This window comes from Mobula birostris, chromosome 1, assembly GCF_030028105.1.
Source record: "Mobula birostris isolate sMobBir1 chromosome 1, sMobBir1.hap1, whole genome shotgun sequence".
In the NCBI taxonomy this organism is placed as follows: domain Eukaryota; kingdom Metazoa; phylum Chordata; class Chondrichthyes; order Myliobatiformes; family Myliobatidae; genus Mobula; species Mobula birostris.
The window spans coordinates 236,196,630-236,220,935 of record NC_092370.1 but is presented as its reverse complement, the minus strand read 5'-3'; the positions used below and the strand labels follow the sequence as shown (position 1 = coordinate 236,220,935).

The following is a 24,306-nucleotide window of genomic DNA, read 5'->3' as shown; positions in this document are numbered from 1 at the left end:
TCCAAAATCCAGAGGCACATGAAGGCCCCACTGCAACCCTTCCAGCTGACACATAGGAGGTTTGAACATGTCCATGTGGACATCGTCAGCCCACTGTAGGTTTCGAGAGGAGCGAGATACCTGTTCACCATGGTGGACAGGTTCATGAGGTGGCTGGAAGCTATCCCACTCGCTGACACAGCCACGGAGACATGTGCCAGAGCCCTGATTACCATCTGGGTGGCACGGTTCGGACTCCCAGCCCACGTCACTTCAGACGGGTGTGCAGTTCACATCGGCTTTGTGATCTGCACTGGCACAAGTCCTCGGAACCTAGCTCCACCGAACGACTGCTTACCACCTGCAGTCCCCAATGGCCTGGCGGAACGTTTCCACAGGCACTTGAAGTCAACCCTGATGGCACGCCTCCGAGGGCCAGACTGGGTTGACGAACTCCCCTGGGTGCTGCTTGGCATCCGCACGGCACCCAAGGAGGACCTGGCCACATCATCGGCTGAACTTGTTTACGGTGCCCCGCTCACAGTTCCTGGTGAGTTTATACCAGCACCCCATGGCCAAAAGGACACACCTATGGCGGTCCTAACTAAACTCTGGGAGCGGCTTGAAACACTTGCCCCAGTCTCAACGTCCCATCACAGAACAGCACCCTCTTTCATGCCCAAGGACCTACAACAGAGCAAGTATGTTTTTGTTCGCCGAAGCACACGCAGACCACCCCTGCAGCGACCATACAAAGGACCTTATAAGGTGGTGCGCCATAATGGGACGACCTGCGTTCTCCACATCGGCGGCCATGAAGAGACTTTTACCATTGGCCGTCTCAAACAGGCACATCTAGACCTTGAACGCCCGGTTGCGGTGCCACCCCCACGACGACGAGGCCGGCCACCTAAAAGAACTGACAGTGTGCAGGCTGTAGACTCTGCACCTCCTAGCGCTGGTTCTGGGTGGGGGGGGGGGGGGTCATGTGGCAGCTCGCCCACGCGGCAAGCAAACCGTCTCCAGCAGTCGCGGGCGAGTCCGCAGCCAGCGGCAACCGAGAAGGCTCTGAGTGCAGGGCAGACTTCGGCCCAGAAGCCAACCTCACTTCCACCCTGCAAAGAGCAGGGGATGCTGGGAGCGGGCATTTAAGCGCACGCGGATTTAAACAGTAAACAGTTCAACCAGACCCTGCTCGACTCAGTGTGTTGCTTTCACTTATTGCATATCAGCGCATCTACAGGGTGTTAAATGTTTTCATGATTTATTTGTTGGAGATAGTCTCTCTTCATTTGAACAACTGTCAGTTAAGTATAGCCTACTGAGAACTCACTTTTTTCGATATTTACAAATTAGAGACTTCTTGCGTTCTCAAGTACATACGTTTCCTAAAAGTTCAGATAAAAATTTACTTGATATAATTTTAATTTGAAACCCTTCCATAATGCATCTATGTCTAATATTTATGGTACGTTGCTGGGAATGAGAAATATTCCTTTAGATAAAATTAAAAATCTTTGGGAACAAGATTTACAGAATTCAATTTCTGAGGACACTTGAAATGAAATTTTTAAATTGGTTAATACCTCATCGCTCCCTACGCAACTCTCTTGTCCATTCGTCCCCCCCCCCATCCCTCCCCACTGATCTCCCTCCTGGCACTTATCCGTGTAAGCGGAACAAGTGCTACACATGCCCTTACACTCCCTTACCACCATTCAGGGCCCCAAACAGTCCTTCCAGGTGAGGCAACACTTCACCTGTGAGTCGACTGGGGTGATATACTGCGTCCGGTATATATTGGCAAGACCCGAAGCAGACTGGGAGACCGCTTTGCTGAATATCTACATTCTGTCCGCCAGAGAAAGCAGGATCTCCCAGTGGCCACACATTTTAATTCCACATCCCATTCCCATTCTGACATGTCTATCCACGGCCTCCTCTACTGTAAAGATGAAATCACACTCAGGTTGGAGGAACAACACCTTATATTCCGTCTGGGTAGCTTCCAACCTGATGGCATGAACATCGACTTCTCTAACTTCCGCTAAGGCCCCACCTCCCCCTCGTACCCCATCTGTTACTTATTTTTATGCACACATTCTTTCTCTCACTCTCCTTTTTCTCCCTCTGTCCCTCTGAATATACCTCTTGCCCATCCTCTGGTTCCCCCCCCCCCCGTCTTTCTTCCCGGACCTCCTGTCCCATGATCCTCTTGTATCCCCTTTTGCCTATCACCTGTCCAGCTCTTGGCTCTATCCCTCCCCCTCCTGTCTTCTCCTATCATTTTGGATCTCTCCCTCCCCCTCCAACTTTCAAATCCGTTACTCACTCTTCCTTCAGTTAGTCCTGACGAAGGGTCTCGGCCTGAAACGTCGACTGCACCTCTTCCTACAGATGCTGCCTGGCCTACTGCGTTCACCAGCAACTTTAATGTGTGTTGCTTGAATTTCCAGCATCTGCAGAGTTCCTCGTGTTTGCATATATCCTTTACTGTTTAATTCCAAGATATTCAGAGGGCAGTTAAACGTCATTGGTGATATGGGCTGGTGTCAAAGACATGAACTTTCTCAAGGAACGCAATGGAACATTTGTGTATATGATAGTTTAAGTGCATTATAATCATTTACTCTTAATCACTTCACTACTCCCTCTTCCAAATGGTTACATAACTAAATTCTGAGAATTCAACTAAGTCTCTAGAATTTTCCCATTTTAAGTACTCATAGAATTGAAAATAACTTCCACTCAGATTTTATGGATCCTTAATAAGGCATATGTGGAAACAGCAGACTCTTCCTTATATAGAGCAGATAGTGGTTGATGGGATTGGTTGGTGTACAGGTTGAAGGGTGGCTGGCTTCTTTTGCCACAACCACAGGATCTTGATGATTTTAATATTATTGTGAATGCTGTTTCTCCACTTTGAGTAGTAGTGGACCTGATATTCGTAAATCAGTGAGTTGTTTTTTTTTTTATTTTATATATATATATATATATATATAAAAAATATATTTCAAATAATTAATTAATTTATTTTTTCCCCTCATCCCTTATGGGTGATGTGTATGTGCATTTTTCTCTCAATCGTGGGTCCTCCACCAGAGGCCTGGGAGCTTAAAAGTTCAGCGCAGTATCCTTGCTGTTCCTAGTAGTGCGCTCTTCTGCACTGAGATCCCAGATGTTGTTCCTGTGATTTGTTGGAGCCAATCTCCCAGTCCAAGTGTCACAGCTCCAAATGCTCCTATCACCATTGGGATTACTCTGGGTTTAATCTTGCACATCTTTTATATCTGCTCTTTCAAGTCCTGTTATTTCTCCATTTTCTCATATTCTTTCTTCCTGATATTACTGTCATTTGCAATTGCCACATCTATTACTATTGCTTTCTTCTGTTCCTTGTCCAGCGTTACTATGTCTGGCTGGTTGGCCATTACCTGCTTATCAGTCTGTATTTGGAAGTCCCACAGGACTTTCTCCACTACCTTCTCGGGTGGTTTCCATTTGGACTTGGGAGTGTCCAATCCATACTCAGAGCGGATGTTCCTGTACACAATTCCTGCAACTTGATTGTGTCATTCAGTGTATGCTGTCCCTGCCTGCATTTGCACCCTGCTACTATGTGCTGGATGGTTTCAGCAGATTCAATGCACAGTTTGCATCTTGGGTCTTGTCTGGTGTGATGTGATAGCTAGACCCCAAGAACAATGTATTTTTTTTATATAGGCTTTAAATCTTTTCCCCAGTCATCCTGGTAATGGCTTTCCCTGATAAAGCTCTGAGTGTGCAACTACAGATTACAAACAGAAAGACACTGAAAGACAGCGATGAGTTTGTCATATGGATTGGACAATTTAGTTATAGATTATAAATCACATAGCTGTACAATAGTTCACTGTCTGGTTGATGTTCTTGAAAAGGGAGGTGAGTGTGATAGTTCAGGTTTGGGGAGCAAGAGTGAAGAGGCTCATGTACCCTACCTCCACTGAACCTTATTTCTCCGTTGCTAATTACTGGTGACAGATGTAACTAACCATAAAATTCTCCAAATGACTGTCATGTCCACAGAGACTGCAAATCTGTACAAAGAAAAAAAAATCAGCATTCATAAAATTTGCTTAATAGCAGGTTTTCTTTATTGTCAGGTGCTACTATTTATTATCAAGAGGGGGACAGTTGACCGTTATAGAGTCAGTATTGCATTTTGACCCAACTTATCCATGTCAACCATTGCCCTATGAGCTCATCCTATCTGCCCGTGTTTAGCCCATAGCCTTCTAAAACTTTCCTATCTGTGTACTTGTCTAGATTACTTTTAAACTTTGCTCATAAGACCGTAAGATGTAGGAGCAGAATTAGGCTGAATCTGCTCTGCCATTTCCTTTAATGCCCTGACCGAACAAGAAACTATCAACTTTCACCTTAAATATACTCACCATCTGGGTCTCCACCGCAGTCTGTGGCAGAGCATTCAACAGATTCACCACTCTCTGGCAAAAAAAAAATCCTCTGTACCTCCACTCTAAAGGGTCCCTCCTCAATTTTGAGGCTTCGCCCTCTAGTTCCAGATACACCCACCAGAGAAAACATCCCCTCTACATCCCCCCATCTAGTTCTTTCAACATGTGGTTCGATGAGATCCCCTCTTTTCCCAAAGAGTACAGGTGCAAAGCAGCCAAAGAGTCCTCATATGTTAATCCCTTCATTCCCAGAATTATCCTTAGAAACCTCCTCTAGATTTTCTCCAATGAGAACACATCTTGTGCACATCTCAAGCACTATTCCTCACAGCTCATTGCAAATACCCAGCACCTTTTGTGTGAAGAAGCTGCACAATGTCTCTTTTAAATCTTGCCTTTTAAACCTATACCCTCTTGTTTTTAAGCACACTCTTCCCGGGGAAAAGATTTTGTGCTTTCATTCTGTCTATGTCCTCATGATTGTGTTTACTTCTATCAGGTCACCCCTCAATCTCCTATATTTCAGGGAATAAAGTCTACACAACCTTTCCAGTAACTTGGACCCCGAGTCCAAGTAACATCCTGAGAAAGCTTTCTGATTTAATAGCATCTTTCCTATAACAAGGTAATTAAGACCGTACACAGTACTCCATGTGAGGCCTCACCAACATCTTCTATAACTGTAACACAACTTCCCAACTCCTGTACTTAGTGTCCTGATTGTTGGAAGGCCAGTGTGCAAATGCCTTCTTCACCACCCTGCCTACCTGAGATGTTGCTTTCCGCAGACTACGCTTTTGTACTCCAAGGTCATTGTTGCATAACACTCCTAAGGACCTACCATTCACTGTGGAAGACCTACCCTGTTTTAATTTCCCGAAATGCAGTACCTCACATTTCTGGACTGAAAGCCTTTTGTTAATCCTCAGCCCACATACAACACCTAGTTGTTCAAGATCACTCTGTAATTTTTTTCATATCCCCATACGGTATCTAGAACACCATCTATTTCAGGTATCACCTACAAGCCTACTACCTATGCTTTGTATATTCATATTGTTTATATAAATTAAAAACAAGGGTCCCAGCATCAACCCTTATGGCACATCACCAGACATGCCCCCAGTTCGAGAAATAACTTTCAGCTATCAGCCCCTTGCTTCATTAGACTGAGCTAATTATGAATCCAGTCAACTACCTCCCTCTGGATCCAGGAAACTAATCTTCCAGACTAGCATGCCATGAGGGACCTTGACAAAGGCCATATAGACAACATCCACTGTCTTACTCTCATCTACTCTTTTAGTTACCTCTTCGAAGAACTCCAAGGAATTTTTCAGACACCACCCCCTATGTACAAAACCATACTAATGGCCCCAAATCAGACCTTGCCTCTTCAAATGTTGATACATTCTGTCCCTCATTATCCTCTCCAGCAACTTACCCATCACTGATGTCAGACTCACCAACCTATAGTTCAATAACTTGTTTTTCTATCTTTTTAAAAGTGGTGCCATATTAGCCACTTCCATCCTCCAGAATGGCACCTGTGGCCAGAATTGAAATAAAAATTTCTCCAAGGCCATTAAATTTTCTTTTCCTCAATGTCTGGGAGTGCACCAAGACAGGCCTTGGGTATTTATCCATCTTAATGTAGTTTACGGCCTCCAATACCTCTTCCCTGCTAATCACTATGTTTTCCAAGACATCACCGGTCATTGCCCTCATTTCCTTAGCTTCTTTCACTTTCTCCATAGTAAACACTAAAGAGAAATATTCATGAAAAAAAATCTCTTCCATTTCTTTGGCATCCACACACAGACAGCAATGCTGATCTTTAAGGGATGGATTCTTCCGTAGCCAATCTTTGACACTTAATATACTTAAAGAATCTTCTACGATTTTGGCTCCTCTCACCTGGCAGATGCTTTTCTTATCCTCTTTTTGCCTTCCTAATTCCCAATGTAGGGAAGTTGAAATCTCCCACAAACTATCCACGATCTCTACACATCTACTCCTCCAATTCCAGCAGAGTACACGGGGTCTATTAGGCCTTTAGCAAGGCCTTTGACAAGGTCCCACGTGGGACGTTGGTCCAGAAGGTGAAGGTTCAGTCACTTGGTATTCAGGTTGAAATAGTAAATTGGATTAAATATCGGATTTGTGGGAGAAGCCAAAGATTGGTAGCAGATGGTTGCCTCTGACTGGAGACTTGTGACTAGTAGTGTGTTGCAGGGATTGGTGCTGGGTCCATTTGTTGTTTGTCATCTATATCAATGACCTAGATGATAATGCAGTAAATTGGAACAGCAAATATGCTAATGCCACCAAGATTAGGTAAGCGAGGAAGTCTATCAAAGATTGCAGTGGGATCGGGAACAGTTGGAAAAATGGTCTGTAAAATGGCAGAAAGAACCTAATACAGATAAGCATGAGGTATTGCACATTTGGAAGACAAGCCCATGTAGGACATACTACGTAGGTAGTAGGACACTGCGGAGTGTGGTAGAACAGAGGGATCTGAGGAAACAGATCCATAACTCCTGGAGAATGGCGTCATAGGCAGATGGGTCATGAAGAGACTTTGGTATGTTGGCCTTCATAAATTAAAGTATTGAGTACAGGAATTGGAATGTTATGTTGAAGTTGGAATATTGTACTTACAAGGAAAAATGTAAGTAAATGAAACCCCTTGGTTTTTTTGGCTGCATAAGTCTGGGGAAAACAACCTCCAGCCCCACCAAACTCATGAGATTGAGGCACTCTCCCACCCCATTTTGATCATACCTCCTCTTTTTTCCTTGATTCTGCTTGGCAGCCGCGACCTCAACTAATTCATAAGCCTTTTTCAGCTCCCTTCTCATATCAGACACATACTTAAGATAAGTCTTCAGTTGTAGATCTTCCTCGCTCCCAAAACAGAGGCTGATGGGCAACCTTGCAAGTACCTGGTAGCATCATTTCACGTATAGTTGTAGCAGTGGAACAGATGTCCAATATGTTGACTTCACTTGTTCTTTTTGCTGATCTCCAAGGTTCTGAGCATGTCTAGCAAGGTCCGCTTAAACCTCTTGGGCTGAGATCACCCTGCAGGTGATAAGGCATAGTCCTCAACTTCTCGTCTCCAAGCATGCTCAGTAACTCATATATGAGCCTACTCTCGAAATCCCGTCCCAGATAACTATGTATAGTCATAGTAGTCATAGTCATACTTTATTGATCCCGGGGGAAATTGGTTTTGTTACAGTTGCACCATAAATAATTAAATAGTAATAAAACGATAAATAGTTAAATAGTATTATGAAAATTATGCCAGGAAATGTCCAGGACCAGCCTATTGGCTCAGGGTGTCTGACCCTCCAAGGGAGGAGTTGTAAAGTTTGATGGCCACAGGCAGGAATGACTTCCTATGAAGCTCAGTGTTGCATCTCGGTGGAATGAGTCTCTGGCTGAAAGTACTCCTGTACCCAACCAGTACATTATGTAGTGGATGGGAGACATTGTCCAAGATGGCATGCAACTTGGACAGCATCCTCTTTTCAGACACCACCGTCAGAGAGTCCATTTCCATCCCCACAACATCGCTGGCCTTACGAATGAGTTTGTTGATTCTGTTGGTGTCTGCCTGGGTGTTGGTGTCTGCCTGGGAAGGCCATAATAAATGAAATACTTCTCCCATAACACTTTGGCCACCGTGGACGCCCTCTGATCCTTGGTAGGGAAAGCTTGCGCATATCTGGTGTAGTGATCCGTAATGACCAAGATATTCACCATGTTGCTGGCATCTGGCTCTATTGACAGGAAATCCATACACACCTGGTCAAGGGGCCCTGAACCCTGCAAGTGGGACAACAGAGTGGCCCTATGAGCAGCCTTTTCCTCTGTGTACATCGAATATATGACTTGCAGCACTCCTCGACCCTGGCCTCATCCGGGGCCAGAAGAACCGATCTTTGAGCAATCCATGGGTCTTGTCAACCCCCAAATGGCCAGAATCATCATGAAGCGACTTCAACACAATCCTCTGATACTTCTCAGGCAAAACCAGCTGAGAACGCTGAGGCCAGTCCAGAGGTGACATGACCCAATGTAGGATCTACTTCCTCAACTCCAATCTAGGCTGTTCTTTAGACACCACAGTGTGTTTCATCCTCTCCGCTTGGGCCATCTCTCCTTTTTTGACCGCTGACCAAATGGTACCAATGCCCAGGTCATCTCTCTGAGCAGCTGCCACTTCCCCAGGACATAATTCCGGCAACTGGTCTGTCTTCAGAGCAGTCAGGTTGCAGTAATCTTGTGGAATTGCGCCATCAGAAGCTCCCAATTGATCTACCGCTCGATCCTGCCCTTGACTTTCCTCTGCCTTCACCATGATGGAAAACTAGCACATGACTTTCACACCCGGGACAGGAATGCTCTCCCACTCTCCGTCCCCGTCCAACCCATCATGAGAACGTCAGAACAATGCATCGGCATCAATGTTTCTGCTTTCCGGCCAGTCCTTCAGACTGAAATTGTAGACAGACAACGCCGCCAAGTACCGATGGCCTGTGGTGTCCAATTTCACTTAGGACAGGATATAAGTTAGGAGACTGTTGTCTGTCCTCACCTCAAACTTGGCATCATAGAGGTAGTCACTTATACACCACAGCCAATTTCAATGCCAGGAACTCTAACTTGTGTGAGGGATGGTTTTTCTCAGAGGGTGACAGACTCTGGCTGACAAATGCAACAGGTCTCAACCCGGTGCCCTGATCCTGATACAGGACACCCCGTAAGCCCTCTCTGCTTGTATCCGTATGCCGTAGATACGGCAATTGGGGGTCTGCAAAAGCAAGCACAGCTGCTTTTGTCAGCAGCTCCTTCAGTGACTGAAAAGCCTCTTCACATTTCACATCCCACCTCGCTCTGAAGGGCCAAGATAATCTTTACCCTCCTCTCCTTTTGTTCTCTTCCCTTTCTTCCCCAAAGGAGGTAACCGCACAGAAGCTGATCACACTTTCACGTAGTCCTTCACGAACCTTCGATAATAGCCACAAAACCCAAGGAATGAACATAAAGCGCTCACAGTCTGGCGCCTTGGCCATGGGGTCACCACCTCTATCTTAGATGGATCTGTAACTACTCCACAGTATGAGACTATGTGCCCAACATAGTTGACAGATGCCTTGCAGAGCTGGCATTTGTCCAGGGAAAGTTTTAACCCTTCAGCTTTCAGGTGGCCCAGTATCTAAAGTAGCCTTGCTTCATGTTCCTCCAAGGTGGACCCGAACTCTATGAGATCATCCCGATACACCAGTACCTCAAGCAAGTTCATAACCCCCACCGTTTCTCCATGACATGCTGGAAAGTCGCAAAGGTGCCCAATATGCCCTGGGGCATCCTTTCAAACTGGAAGAATCCCAGTGGACATATAAATGCCATCTCCTCTTTGTCAGCCTCACTCATAGGGATCTGGTAGTACCCATTCCTCAAGTCCAGCACAATGAATCACTTCGCACCACTCAGAAAGGCCAACACTTCTTTGATCCTCAGGACCATATACTGGACAGGGTCGGTACACCTGTTCAGTGTCCTATAGTCTACACATACCTGTACCTTCCCATTCTTCTTCCTGGCCACTACTATTGGAGATGCACAGGGGCTTCGGAATTCGATGCTGATCCCAGTTTCCTTCAACTTACACAAATGCTGCCAAACGTCTTCCACTTCTGCAGGTGTCAGTTGCCATGACCTTTCTCTGAACGGAATGTCCTCAGTCACCCGGATGGTATGGTGAATGCTCTTGGAACAACCCACATCAAACTCGGCAGTAGAAAAAACACCTTCTACTTTCAATATCTTCCCTACCATCCTCTGTTCCAAACTGCAGGTACCAGGGAGTCCCCAAAGTTAAATGACTCAGCAGTCAACTTTCCCTTTTTTGGAGAGAGTTTCTCCCCAGCTTGTTTCACAGGGACACTAGACATTACCGTCACCGGGAAGAGGTGTACCAGGGGCATCCCCCATTTGAAGGTGACCTCCCTCTTCATAGTGTTCCTGACAATCACTGCCATCCTGTTCACCTGTACAACCAAGGGCTTCTACAGTTTGGACCTCACCAGTACCCCAGCAGGTAAGCCTGACTCCTCTTTGTGGTCTTCCGGAGCATCCACCAAGAGGGCCTCGGCCTCAGGCATTCTGGGAAATTTGGAATTTCCCATCACACTCGCTACTTCCCCAGGCTGTAACACGACTGGTTTTGATTTGGTGAACCACATAGTCCTTGCCGAAGCTTGTTATCCGGCCCAGTGCGGACATGCCCTTCCTCAAAAGCAGCTCGAAACAGTGGGTGAATGGCCAATATTTTCAGAAAGCGCCCTCCAACTCTGTCCTTGCAGGCTTCCATTAGCCTCCTCACAATAGGAGTATTTGTCCCGACAAGAATTGAAACTCCACCCTTCTCAAACGGGATCCAGACAAAGCAGCGCTAATATATCAAGGACTTTCAGCTGCTCCCAAAATGTATGACCATACACTTCCTAACACTGTATTCCATCTGCATTTTTTTGCATATTCTCCTAATCTGTCTGTGTCCTTCTGTAGCCTCTCTACTTTGTAATAATCTTTCAAGTAGCACTAGATTCTGGAATGGTACTGGAAGACTGGAAAATTGCAAATGTCACTCCACTCTTCAAGAAGGGGGAGAAGCAGAAGAAAGGAAACTATAAGCCAGTTAGTCTGATCTCAGTGGTTGGGAAGATGTTGGAGTCGATTATTAAGGGTGAGGTCTCAGAGTTCTTGGAGGCACATGATAAAATAGGCCATAGTCACCATGGTTTCCTCAAGGGAAAGTCTTGATTGACAAATCTGATGGAATTCTTTGAAGAAATACCAAGCAGGATACACAAAGGAGAATTGCTTGATGTTGTATACTTGGATTCTTAGAAGTCCTTTGACAAGGTGTCACACATGAGGCTGCTTAACACGCTATGAGTGCATGATATTACAGGAAAGAATCTAGCATGGATAAAGCAATGGCTGATTGGCAGGAGGCAAATATTGGGAATAAAGGGGCTTTTTCTGCTTGGCTGCTGGTGACTAGTGTTCTACTGGGGTCTGTAATTGGGACCGATTCTTTTTACATAATGTGTCAATGATTCGGATGATGAAATAGATGGCTTTCTTGCAAAGTTTGCAGATGATATGAAGATAGGTGGAAGGGCAGTTAGTTTTGAGGAAGTAGAGAGGCTATAGAATGACTTAGACAGATTAGGAGAATAGGCAAAGAGGTGACAGATGGAAAACAGTGTCGGGAAGTATAAAGTCTGTACTTTGGCAGAGGAAATGAAAGGGTAGTCTATTTACTAAATAGAGAGAAAATATAAAATACTGAGGTGCAAAGAGATTTGAAAGTCCTTATGTAGGATTCCGTAAAGGTTAATTTGCAGGTTGAGTCTATGGTGAGGAAGGCAAATGTGATGTTAGCATTCATTTCAAGAGGACTAGAATATAAAAGCAAGGATGTAATGTTGAGACTTTATAAAGCACTAGTGAGGACTCACTTGGAGAACTGTGAGTAGTTTTGGGCCCCTTATCTTAGAAAGGGTGTGCTGAAAGTGGAGAGGGTTCAAAGGAGGTTCACAAAAATGATTCCAGGATTGAATGGCTTATCACATGAAGAGTGTTTGATATCTCTAGGCCTGTATTCACTAGAATTCAGAAGATTGAGAGGTGATCTCATTGAAACTCATTGAATGGTGAAAGGTCTTGATTAAGTGGGTGTAGAGAGGATATTTCTTATGGTGGAGAGTTTAAGACCAGAGGACACAGCTTAGAGTGGTGTCCTTTCAAAATTGAGATGAGGAGGAATCCCTTTAGCTAGAGAATGGTGGATCTGTAGAATTCATTGCCACAGGCAGCTGTGGAGTCCAAATCTTTATGTATATTTAAGGCAGAGGTTGATAGATTCTTGATTGGTCAGGACATGAAGAAATACAGGGAAAAGGCAGGAGTTTGGAGCTGAGAGGAAAATTGGATCAGCCATGATGAAATGGTGGAGCAGACTCGATTGGCCAAATGACCTAATTCTGCTTCTATATCTTATGGTCTTGTAACTTTATAAACTTCTACCGGTAATCCCTGAGCTTCAGCACTCTGGAGAAAACAATCCAAGTTTATCCAACCTCTCCTTAAATCTAATTCCTTCTAATCCAGGTAATGCATCCTGGTAAACCTTTTCTGAACTCTCCACATCCTTGCTGTAATGGGGTGACCAGAACTGTACACAGTACTTTAAATGTGGCTTCACCAAAGTTTTATACTACAGCATGACTTCCTGATTCTTGTATTCTACACCTCTAGCAATGAAAGCAAGCATGCTCTATGACTTCTTTACCGTTCTGTCTACTTCTGTTACCACTTTCAGAGAGTATGGTCTTGATCCCCCGAGGTTCCTCTTTTAACTCTGTACTTTACCCTTCTGTTTGACCTCATAACTCCAACTGCCGTGTCTCCTCACCGCATAAGTGATCTCCTGTGTATCTTGCTGGATCCTTTGATAACTTTCATTACTGACCAAAATTATGCCATCTGCAAACTTAACAACCAACACTTCTATAGTTTCATCATTTGTATATATAACAATCAACAGCAATCCCAGCACTGATCACTGTGGAACACCACTGGGCACAAACCTCTGGCTGGAAATAACACCCTCCCACCACTACCCCTGTTTTTATTGGGTAAGTCAATTTTGAATCAAACTACCAATTCACTGAAGATCGTGTGCATCTGAATCTTCCTGATCAACTCAGCATCTTACCCTAGCCATGGACTTTTTACACTCCTCCCATCTGGTAGGCGCTACAGGAGCCTCCACTCCTACACCAACAGGCACAGGAAGAGCTTCTTCCCTGAGGCTGTGACCTTGCTGAACCTCACATCACAGTGCTAAGCAGTATTGCACCCATATTGTACTGTCTCAGTACTTTTATATTTGTGTGCTGTAGCACTTACTTTTTATTGCAGTTATTTTGTAAATAACACTACTCTTTGCATTTCTAGTCAGATGCTAACTGCATTTCATTGACTTTGTATCTGTACTCGGCACAATGACAATAACGTTGAATTTAATCTAACCTAATAAGGGATGTTGTCGAATGCTTTTCTAAAATCCATGTAGACAATATCCACCATACAATCCTTATCACTCACCTTGTTCATCTCCTCAAAAACTCAGTCAGGTTAGTGAAATAACCTGTTCTATATAAAGCTGTCCTGATTGATTCTTGCAACACACATCAAAGTTGCTGGTGAATGCAGCAGGCCGGGCAGCATCTCTAGGAAGAGGTACAGTCGACGTTTTGGGCCGAGACCCTTCATCAAGACTAACTGAAAGAAGAGCTAGTAAGAGATTTGGGAGGGGGAGGGGGAGATCCAAAATGATAGGAGAAGACAGGAGGGGGGTGGATGGAACCAAGAGCTGGAAAGTTGTTTGGCAAATGGGATACTAGGCTGGAGAAGGGGGATGATCATGGGACGAGAGGCCGAGGGAGAAAGAAAGGGGTGGTGGGGAAGCCCAGAGGATGGGCAAGGAGTTATAGTAAGAGGGACAGAGGGAGAAGACTTCTCCTATCATTTTGGATCTCTCCCTCCCCCTCCCACTTTCAAATCTCTTACTAGCTCTTTCAGTTAGTCCTGACAAAGGGTCTCGGCCCGAAACGTCGACTGTACCTCTTCCTAGAGATGCTGCCTGGCCTGCTGCGTTCACCAGCAACTTTGATGTGTGTTGCTTGAATTTCCAGCATCTGCAGAATTCCTCGTGTTTGCCTGATTGATTCCAATTAGGCTGTGCTTTTCCAAATGCTCATAAATTCTATCCCTACAATCCTCTCCAGTAACTTTGCCACCATTGTTAAGATACTTGCCAGCCTATGATTTCCTGGATTATCCCTATTTTCCTTCTTAAGTAAAGTTCTCTGATTTTCCTTTCTCACATTTATTTAGAATATATGCATATTTTACATTCCATTCAACTAGACCTTGCCTTCATTTTTTTTATTCCAGCTTCATCGTCCGTCGTGCATACAGCCAGTTACAGTTGCTCCGTAGTTTCTTACTTTTAAACTTTTTAACTTAGTTATTTGTTGTTTTTTTTTCTCACGGTAACTTGTTGAAGCTGCACCCTCTCTAACATGCTAGTGGAAAGAGTTTTACTTGTTTTTTTAGCGCTGGAATCCTGTGGCCATCAAACTTTACAACTCCTCCCTTGGAGGGTCAGACACCCTGAGCCAATAGGCTGGTCCCGGACTTATTTCATAATTTACTGGCATAATTTACATATTACTATTTAACTATTTATGGTTCTATTACTACTTATTATTTATGGTGCAACTGTAATGAAAACCAATTTCCCCCGGGATCAATAAAGTATGACTATGACTATGACTATCCAGCAGCTGAGGAAACTGATTGCCCAGATCCTGCAGAGAAACAATTGAGGAGACTGATGAAATCACTGTTAATAAAAATAATGGTGGTAAATAAGATTGACAACTCCCCTAGAGCAGGTGATATTACACTAGGAATTTAAAGTAGATGAAAACTTCCCAAAGTTTTATTTGATTCATGAAACATTCCTTAGATTGGTGAATTGCACTTACCAATCAGGTATTTAAGAAAGGTCGGAGAGGGCAGTTTACCTAACATCTAAAATACTATGATCTATAACTAGGAATAACAGCTAATGAACAGGTTAATATGCATAATCATATAGAGCACGGAAACAGCAAGAATTAAAATGAGTGGTTGTGGCATCCATTCGTCTTGCAAGACCATGGTTCTTTGCCTAGAAGATCTCCAGGGTGCAGGTGCAGCAAGTCTTCCCTCTCCATGATACCGACGTTGTCCAAGGGAAGGGCAAGAGCCAATACACCTTGGCACCAGTGTTGTTGCAGGAGCTGCCAGAATGAGGTTGAAGGCAACGTCAGACTGCCTTAGGGACTCCAGCTCCAGATTTGGCCACAGGGTTTACTCCCAAAGCCTTTCCCATGAGTGGGTATGGCCACAAGGCAGCGGAGGTTTGAAATCAGAGTTTTCCTTCTCTTATATGGACTGCCTTCCCAGGCTGATGAGCTCTATCTACCTGAAGCACTGGTTTTAAGGTGCCAGGACCTGCCTTCGCCCCTCCTCCTGTCAGTAGAAACAGTTCCATGGTTGTCAAGCCAAGGAGTGGTAGTGGGCACAAGCTCCCACTACCTAAAAGTGCTCCTCATGGCATACGCCTCAAATAGCCTCTGACAACCAAATCCAACTCCTGGCTTTCTCATGTGGCTTAGCCTCTAAAATAAGCAGAAAGGTACAAAATTGAGAAATTTTTTAAAGTATGGTTTTATTCCAAATCATTACCATAAATAAACTTTACGGCAATAACTTTTAAATCTGTATTCCCTTCTACTTACTAATTTGTTGTATTGTTAACCATTATGTTGATCTGTGGGATATTGCCATCATTTCACTTACAAATAATATTATTATGACCTACTAGAGTTTGAAGTGTTTATTCCAATACTCCCAACGGTATATTCCACTGTATTTCATCATCGCTTTGTCTTTATGAAATTGTACTATTAATTCCAGCTGTTTTGGATCTTTTGCAGACGTTGATGAATGTGTGAATGCAACTATCTGTGGTACTCATGGGTATTGTGAAAATACAGATGGTTCATTTCGCTGTCTATGTGATCAGGGGTTTGAAGTTCCAGCAGGAGGGCAGGCATGTGTAGGTAAGAATGAAATGAAAATTTTACACTAAACTTCAGAATGTAACTTCCTGCAGCCCAATTAGTTTCTTTGTGACAAGTTGAAATTCCAATGGAGATATACAACTCTTTAATAACTAAACAGATTTCTATTTGGAAGGGATAGATGATATAGTTCTGATTAAATCTTTTGATAAATACTGGTGCCTTCTACTCTGTTGTGATCGAACCTGATATCCACTTGTCACTGTGCTACAAAATCACCATTACCAGACTTCTCAATCTAAATGCAACACAAATGCCCTGCGGACTTTGGTAAGCCAAAAGGTGGTGGCGTGTACATTATGGTCAATTCTCGTTGGTGCTCTGATGTGGTGGTTATGTTGAACTCACGGTCCCCCGACTTGGAACACCTATCAATCAAATGCAGATCATTCTATTTGCCTCAGGTGTTCTCATCCATGATCCTGAAGGCAGCCTAATATACCACCAGTGGCTGACTGAAGCAAGCACTTGTGACACTGCATAATATTGTCTGCAGACAAGAAACAACCCATCCCAATGCATTTCAAATTATAGTCAGAGGCTTCAACCTGGCTTGTTTGAAGAAAATCCTGCCCAATTATTACCAGCATATAACCTGTAGTACTAGAGGTCTGAACACACTGCTACACAAAGATAAACAATGCCTACCATCCCTTACTCAGATTGCATTTTGGTAAATAAGATTACCTGGCTGTCCTCCAACCAGCCTACAGGCAGAGCCTAAAAAGCAAGGCTCGGGGATTAGGACAATTCAGGGGTGCTTGTGGGAGGCAGAGGAACAGCTACAGGATTGCTTTGAGTCAGTGGACTGGGCCATGTTCAAACACTCATCTTGAGATTCAAATGAATACACCAGCGTTGTAATGGACTTCATTAGAACAGCTGGAGATGAGTGTGTCCCCACTACATTGGGTGTTGTGCAATGATCTGGAGGTGATAAGAGAGCTTAAGATTAAGGAACCCTTGGGGAACAATATGATCGAGTTCACATTGAAATTTGAGAGGGAAAAAGTAAAATCCAATGTGTCAGTATTTCAGTGGAATAAAGGAAATAAAATGGCATGAGAGGAAAACTGGCTGAAGTTGACTAGACAGGGACATTTGCTGGAAGGACAGCAGAGCAGCAATGGCTGGAGTTCCTGCGAAAAATGAGGGAAGTGCAAGACAGATATATTCCAAGAATGAAAGATTACTGTATGAGGAACGTCTAGCAGCTCTTGGACTGTATTCCCTGGAGTTCAGGAAAACGAGGGGGATCTCATAGAAACATTCCAAATTTTAAAAGGCTTGAACAGATTAGATATGGCAAAGTTATTTCCCATGGTAGGGGATTCTAGGACAAGAGGGCACGACTTCAGGATTGAAGGACATACTTTTAGAACTGAGATCCAGAGAAATTACTTCAATCAGAGGGTGGTAAATCTGTGGAATTTGTTGTCATGAGTGGCTGTGGAGGCCAAGCCATTGGGTGTATTTAAGGCAGAGATAGATAGGTTCTTGATTAGCCAGGGCATGAAAGGGTATGGGGTGAAAGCAGAGGAGTGGGGATGACTGGAAGAATTGGATCAACCCATGATTGAATGGTGGAGCAGACTTGAATGGCTGAATGGCCTACTTCTGCTCCTATATCTTATGGTCTTATTTATATTTGTATTTGCACTGTTTGTGGTCTTCTATGCTCTACTTGATCTTTCAGTTGTCCTGCTATAGTTACTATTAAATATATTTGCTGAGTATGCCCACAGAAAAATGACTGTCAGGGTTGTATGTAAAGAAGTGGTGTTGGGGGGGTGGGATGTGGAGAGGTGAATTAGTTGGTGGAGGTGTTGATCAGCCTTACTGATTGGGGAATGGAACTCTTTTTGAGTCTAGTAGTCCTGGCATGTATGCTAAGTAGCCTCCTCCCTAATGGGAGTGAGAAAAACAGTCCACAAGCAGGGTGGGTGGAATATTTCATGACGTTGCTGGCCCTTTTCCGGCGCCTTTCTGGATATATGTCCTTGATGGTGGGTAAGCTTGTTCCAGTGATGAGTTGGGTAATTTTGACTGCCCGTTGTAGAGACTTCCTGTCTGCCGAGTGCAGTTTCCATATCAAGCAATGATGATACTTGTCAGGATGCTCTCTATTGTGCATCTATCAAATGATGTGAGTATGGATGTGCAAAGTCCATTATATAATTTTCAATTCTCAGCATTGTCATCTTCATCACATGGTGAACTGAAATCAGCCATGGTCCATGATAGCTTTTCAAAGTTCAAAGTAAATTTATTATCTAAGTACGTATATGTTACCATAACAACCTTGAGATTCATTTTCTCCTGGGCATACTCAATAAATCTATAGAATAACCATAACGGAATCAATGAAAGACCACCCAACCTGGGCTTTCAACCAGAGTGCAGAAGACAACAAAGTGTGCAAATACGTAAAGAAAAATAATAACAGTAGTAAAAGATAAATAAATAAGCAATAAATATTGAGAATATGAGTTAAAGAGACAATACCCTCCGGAAAAGCAGTTTCTCTTCATCTCCATCCTAAATCTATTTGCTTGAATCTTGAGGCTATGTTCCCCGGTTCTAGTCTCACTCACCAGTGGAAACAACTTTGCCTCTATTTTATCTATCCCTTTCATAATTTTATATGTTTCTATAGTATCCACACTCATTCTTCTGAATTCCAACAAGTATAGTCCCAGGCAACTCAGTCTGTCCTCATAGGCTAACCCCCTCATCTCCAAAATCAACTTGGTGAACCTCTTCTGCAGCGCCTTTCCTGATAATTTCTCACCCCTCTGGGGAACCTAAGCATTTCTTTGTAGGCAAACTCTTATAAGTTCTTCCAGGCAGCAATGACTTATGACCTTGAATTGTGCTACATTTTGTTGTAATTATTATGTTGTCCTTCACACATCAAAGTGATCTAAAATTTGATTTAGGGTGGTCTAAAATGGCACACCTGCATTGTGATCCTTTATCACTTACATGTTTGACTGATATATGCACATATTATTATGCTAAGTCCTTTAAACCTCAGTAAGAAAGAACATATTGCTTTGAACCTTTCACTGTGGAAAATGTCTGAATTTAGAATGGGACGAATGTAATTCTGCTGTGATTAAAACGAGAGCTAACATAAATTTTCCATTATTTGATTGGAAGTCTGACAATAATTATTTTAAATTGTTTGAATAAATTAAAACAAGAATACTCAGAAAGTTAGGCGGCATCTACATGTAGGAAGAAGAACAAGTTGACATTTCAGTTGAAGATTCTCTATCCAATACAAATATAGGTAACTTTAATAACCTATAGTATATTTTCTGAATTGATAATAGGTATTCCACTGATTTTTTTTCTCATTTCTTTAATCAAATTTATTGGCAATGCTGGTTTTAATGTGTGCTGAAATCAATATGAATATTTAACATACAAAAGTCAGGATTTATTTTATTCTCTAGTAACATATTAAAATTGTTGAAATGAAGTTTTATTGAATACAATTGCGACCTTCAAAGGATACCAAATTCATAAACCATATATTGTAATTATAGGTTTACTTTGACAGCCACATCTCTTCAGCACAGAAATAGCACTGGAAATTTTGTCAGAATCATTGTATGTATTATGCAATGCATCTCTTAAAAAGCTACCTATTGAATATTTTACAAAGCTTTCATAAATAAATACATTTTGATATGGTATTTACAATCATTTATTAAACCCTGCTGAAGTATTAAGTGTCTTTTTTCTACAATTGGATTAAAGGTATTTTTTGAAATAATTCAAGTTCTTACATGTGTATAAGATATACATGAAAAAGGATAGAGAAGCATAAGGTAAATAGGAGGTAATGGGAGTTTGATACAACAGGGAAGTTTCATTCAGGTAGATAGTACACTAGTCACTGGCAGCCAACCAGAAAAGGCTCCTTTTATTCCCACTCACTGCCTCCTGCTTGTCAACTATTCCTCTATTCCTCTATACATGCCAGTATATTTCCTGTAACGCCACAGGATTTTATCTTGTTAAGCAGCCTCATGTGTGGCACCTTATCAAGTGCCTTCTGAAAATCCAGGTAAATGACATCCACTGCCTCTCCTTTGTCTGCCCTCGAAAAACTAACAGATTTATTAGGCAAGATTTTCCTTTACAGAAACCATGCTGACTTTGACTTATTTTATCATTAGTCTCCAAGTATCCCGAAACCTCAACCTTGAGAATAGACTCCAACACTTTCCCAACCATTGAGGTTAGACTAACTGGCCTATAATTTCCTTTCTTTTGCCTTCCTCCCTTAAAGAGTGGAATGACATTTGCAATTCTCCAGTCCTCCGGGACCATGCCGGAATCAAGTGATTCTTGAAACATCATGACCAATGCAACTGTTATCTCTTCAGCAACTTCTGTCAGGACTCTGGACTGTAGTCCATCTGCTCCAAGTGATTTATCCACCTTAAGGCCTTTGAGTTTGCCTAGCACTTTTTCCTTTATAATAGTAATGGCACTCAATCCTGCTCCCTGACATTCATGGACCTCTGGCACACTGCCAATATCTTCCACAGTGAAGGCTGATGCAAAGTACCCATTAGGTTCATCTTCCATTTTGGTGTCCCCCAATACTAACTCACCAGCATCATTTTCCAATGGTTCAATATCAACTCTCACCTCCCTTTTACTCTTTATATAACTGGAAAAAAAAATATTTAGTATTTTTGTTTTATATTATTGGCTAGTTTGCCTCATATTTCATTTTTTCCCTTTCAGAAAGCTTTTTTAGTTGCCTTTTGTTGGATATTAAAAACTTCCCAATCATTCAACTTCCCACTCACTTTTGCTACATTATATGCTCCTTCCTTGGGTTTTACTTGCCTTGTCTGCATGATTGCCTACTTCTTCTGTCAGACATATCTGTCCTGCACCTTGTGAATAATTCTTAGAAACTTCAGCTACCTCTGCTCTGCCATCAGCCCCACCAGTATCCTCCTCCAATCCACCTGGGCAAGCTCCTCTCTCATGCCGCTGTAATTCCCTTTATTCCATTGTGACAGTGATGCATCTGACTTGGGCTTCTCCCTCTAAAATTGCAATATGAATTCAATCATACTATGGTCACTGCCTCCTAAAGGTACTGTACCTTTATGTTCAGCTCCTTAATAAGATCTGGGTTATTACACAACACCCAAGCTAAGATGGCCTTTCCCCTAGTAAGCTCAAGCTGAAACTGCTCTAAAAAGCCATCTAGTAGGCATTCAACAAATTCCCTCTCTTGTAATCTGACACAAACTTGATTTTCCCAATCCCCTTGCATATTGAAGTCCCCCATTTCGATTGTGACATTACCTTTATTACATGCCTTTTCTAGCTCCCTTTGCAATCTCAACCCCACATCTTGGCTACTATTTGGAGGCCTATATATGATTCCCATAAACTTTCTGTTACCCTTGCAGTTTATTCCCATATTGTTTTTCTTTACCTATGCAGCTTCTTTAACTCCACTCACAAAGATTCAACATTCTCTGACCCTATGTCATCTCTTTTTAAAGATGTAATTCCATCTCTTACCAACAGAGCCACATCACTTTTCGTGATTTTTATTAACGACCTGGATGTGGTGGTAGAAGGGTGGGTTGGCAAGTTTGCAGATGACACAAAGGGTTGGTGGTGTTGTAGATAGTGTAGATGATTGTCAAAGATTGCAGAGAGACATTGATAGGATGCAGAAGTGGGCTGAGAAGTGGCAGATGGATTTCAACCCGGAGAAGTGTGAGGTGGTACACTTTGGAAGGACAATCTCCAAGGCAGAGTACAAAGTAAATGGCAGGATACTTGGTAGTGTGGAGGAGCAGAGGGATCTGAGGGTACATGTCCATAGATCCCTGAAAGTTGCCTCACAGGTGGATAGGGTAGTTAAGAAAGCTTATGGGGTGTTAGCTTTCATAAGTCAAGGGATAGAGTTTAACAGTCACGATGTAATGATGCAGCTCTATAAAACTCTGGTTAGGCCACACTTGGAGTACTGTGTCCAGTTCTGGTCACTTCACTATAGGAAGGATGTGGAGGCATTGGAAAGGGTACAGAGGAGATTTACCAGGATGCTGCCTGGTTTAGAAAGTATGCATTATGATCAGAGATTAAGGGAGCTAGGTATTTATTCTTTGGCGAGGAGGATGAGAGGAGACATAGAGGTGTACAAGATAATAAGAGGAATAGATAGAGTGGATAGCCAGCGCCTCTTCCCCAGGGCACCACTGCTCAATACAAGAGGACATGGCTTTAAGGTAAGGGGTGGGAAGTTCAAGGGGGATATTAGAGGAAGGTTTTTTACGCAGAGAGTGGGTTGGTGCGTGGAATGCACTGCCTGACTCAGTGGTGGAGGCAGATGCACTAGTGAAGTTTAAGAGACTACTAGACAGGTATATGGAGGAATTTAAGGTGGGGGCTTGTATGGGAGGCAGGGTTTGAGGGTCGGCACAACATTGTGGGCCTAAGGGCCTGTACTATGCTGTACTATTCTATGTTCTATCACCGCCTATGCCTTCCTGCCTGTTCTTCCAATTGAAAGTTTATCTATGGCCTTCTTTCAGCCACGACTCAGTGACTTCCACAACGTCATACCGACCAATCTCTAATTGTGCAACGTGTTTGTCCACCTTATTCTGAATACTAAGCATATTTAAGTACAGCACCTTCAGCCTGCATTCTTCACCCTTTTGAATTTTGCCTCTGTGGTACACCGTAACTCTTTGCTCTGTCTGCGTTTGTACCCAGTCATTGGCTTGCCTTACATTCATGTTTCACCCATCATCTCCTTGTAAACCTGCTGGCTCATCCTTATCTCTATCATACTGCTTCCCAACCCCTACCATATTATTTTAAATCACTCCCTACAGCTCTAGTAAACCTGTCTGAGAGAATATCGGTACCCCTCAGATTCAAGTACAACCCATACCTTTTGTACAGGTACAAATGCATATTGCACGTTTAGACAGGGAAATAACGTAAAGATCTTTACTCTTCATGTTTGTGAAGGATGTAAGAAATAAAGTCAATTCAATTCATCTGTCCCAGAAGAGTTTCCAATTATCCAGAAATCTGATTCTCTGCCCCCCTGCTCCAATTCTTCAGCCATGCATTTATCTGCCACCTCATTCTATTCCTATCCTCACTGTTGTGTGGCGCAGGCAGCAATCCCGAGATTACTATCCTTAAGGTCCTGCTTCTCTGTCTCCTTCCTAACTTCCTGTATTCTGTTTTCTGAACCTCCTTCCTTTTTCTAACTAGGCCATTGGGACCAATATGTACCACAACCTCTGGCTGCTCACCCTCCCTTTGCAGGATATTTTGGACACGTTCAGAAACATGGAAACTGGAACCTGAGAGGGAAACTACCATCCATTTTTTTTTTCACGTCCACAGAATGGCCTATCTGTCCCTCTAACTATAGAGTTCCCTATTACTGCTGCCATCTTCTTCAGTTTCCTACCCTTCTGAGCCACAGGGCCAGACACAGTGTCAGAGGCATGGCCGTTGTTGTTTCCTCTAGTTAGGTTGTTCCCCCCAATAGTACTCAAATTGGAGTGCTTGTTATTGATGTTCTTCCTTCCCTCTTCTGACAGTCACCCACTTTTCTGCCTCCTATAGCTTTGGTATGACTACCTCCCTGTAACTCATGTCTGTCACCTCTTCAGTGTTCCTAACAAACCTAAGGTCATTGAATTGCAGCTCCAGTTCCTTAATACGGTCCCTAAGGAGCTGCTTCTTGACATACCTGGTGCAGATATGGCCATCAGAGTGGCTGGTAGTCTCCCAGAAATCCCACATCTGACATCCAAAACAGAACACTGGCTCTGTAGATGTAACCCCTATTCTCTCAAAAGTTAAATAAGAAATAAGGAATGAACCTACCTACTTACCTTGCCTCCGCCTGCCTGTTCTTACCGAAGCCTGTTGAGCTAAAGTCACTCTGACTCAGACCACTCCAACAATGATGGCTCCACTAGATGGTACCCCTCATTTATGGAGACTGGGGTTTTAAAGCTCTTTGCTGGACTTGTGCGGGAACACTTCTACTGCGTCTG

At 43.2% G+C, this 24,306-nt stretch overlaps 1 protein-coding gene across 4 annotated transcripts in view; it reads left to right on the top strand.

Moving 5' to 3' along the window:
- LOC140205944 (latent-transforming growth factor beta-binding protein 2-like) overlaps positions 1-24,306 on the top strand; it is a 496,450-nt gene that overhangs the window by 400,951 nt on the left and 71,193 nt on the right. For all 4 annotated transcript variants that reach the window (XM_072273854.1, XM_072273862.1, XM_072273844.1 and 1 more), the window contains one exon: positions 16,079-16,204. In XM_072273854.1, coding sequence (XP_072129955.1) covers positions 16,079-16,204 — 126 coding nt within the window. The remainder of the gene's footprint in view (positions 1-16,078; positions 16,205-24,306) is intronic.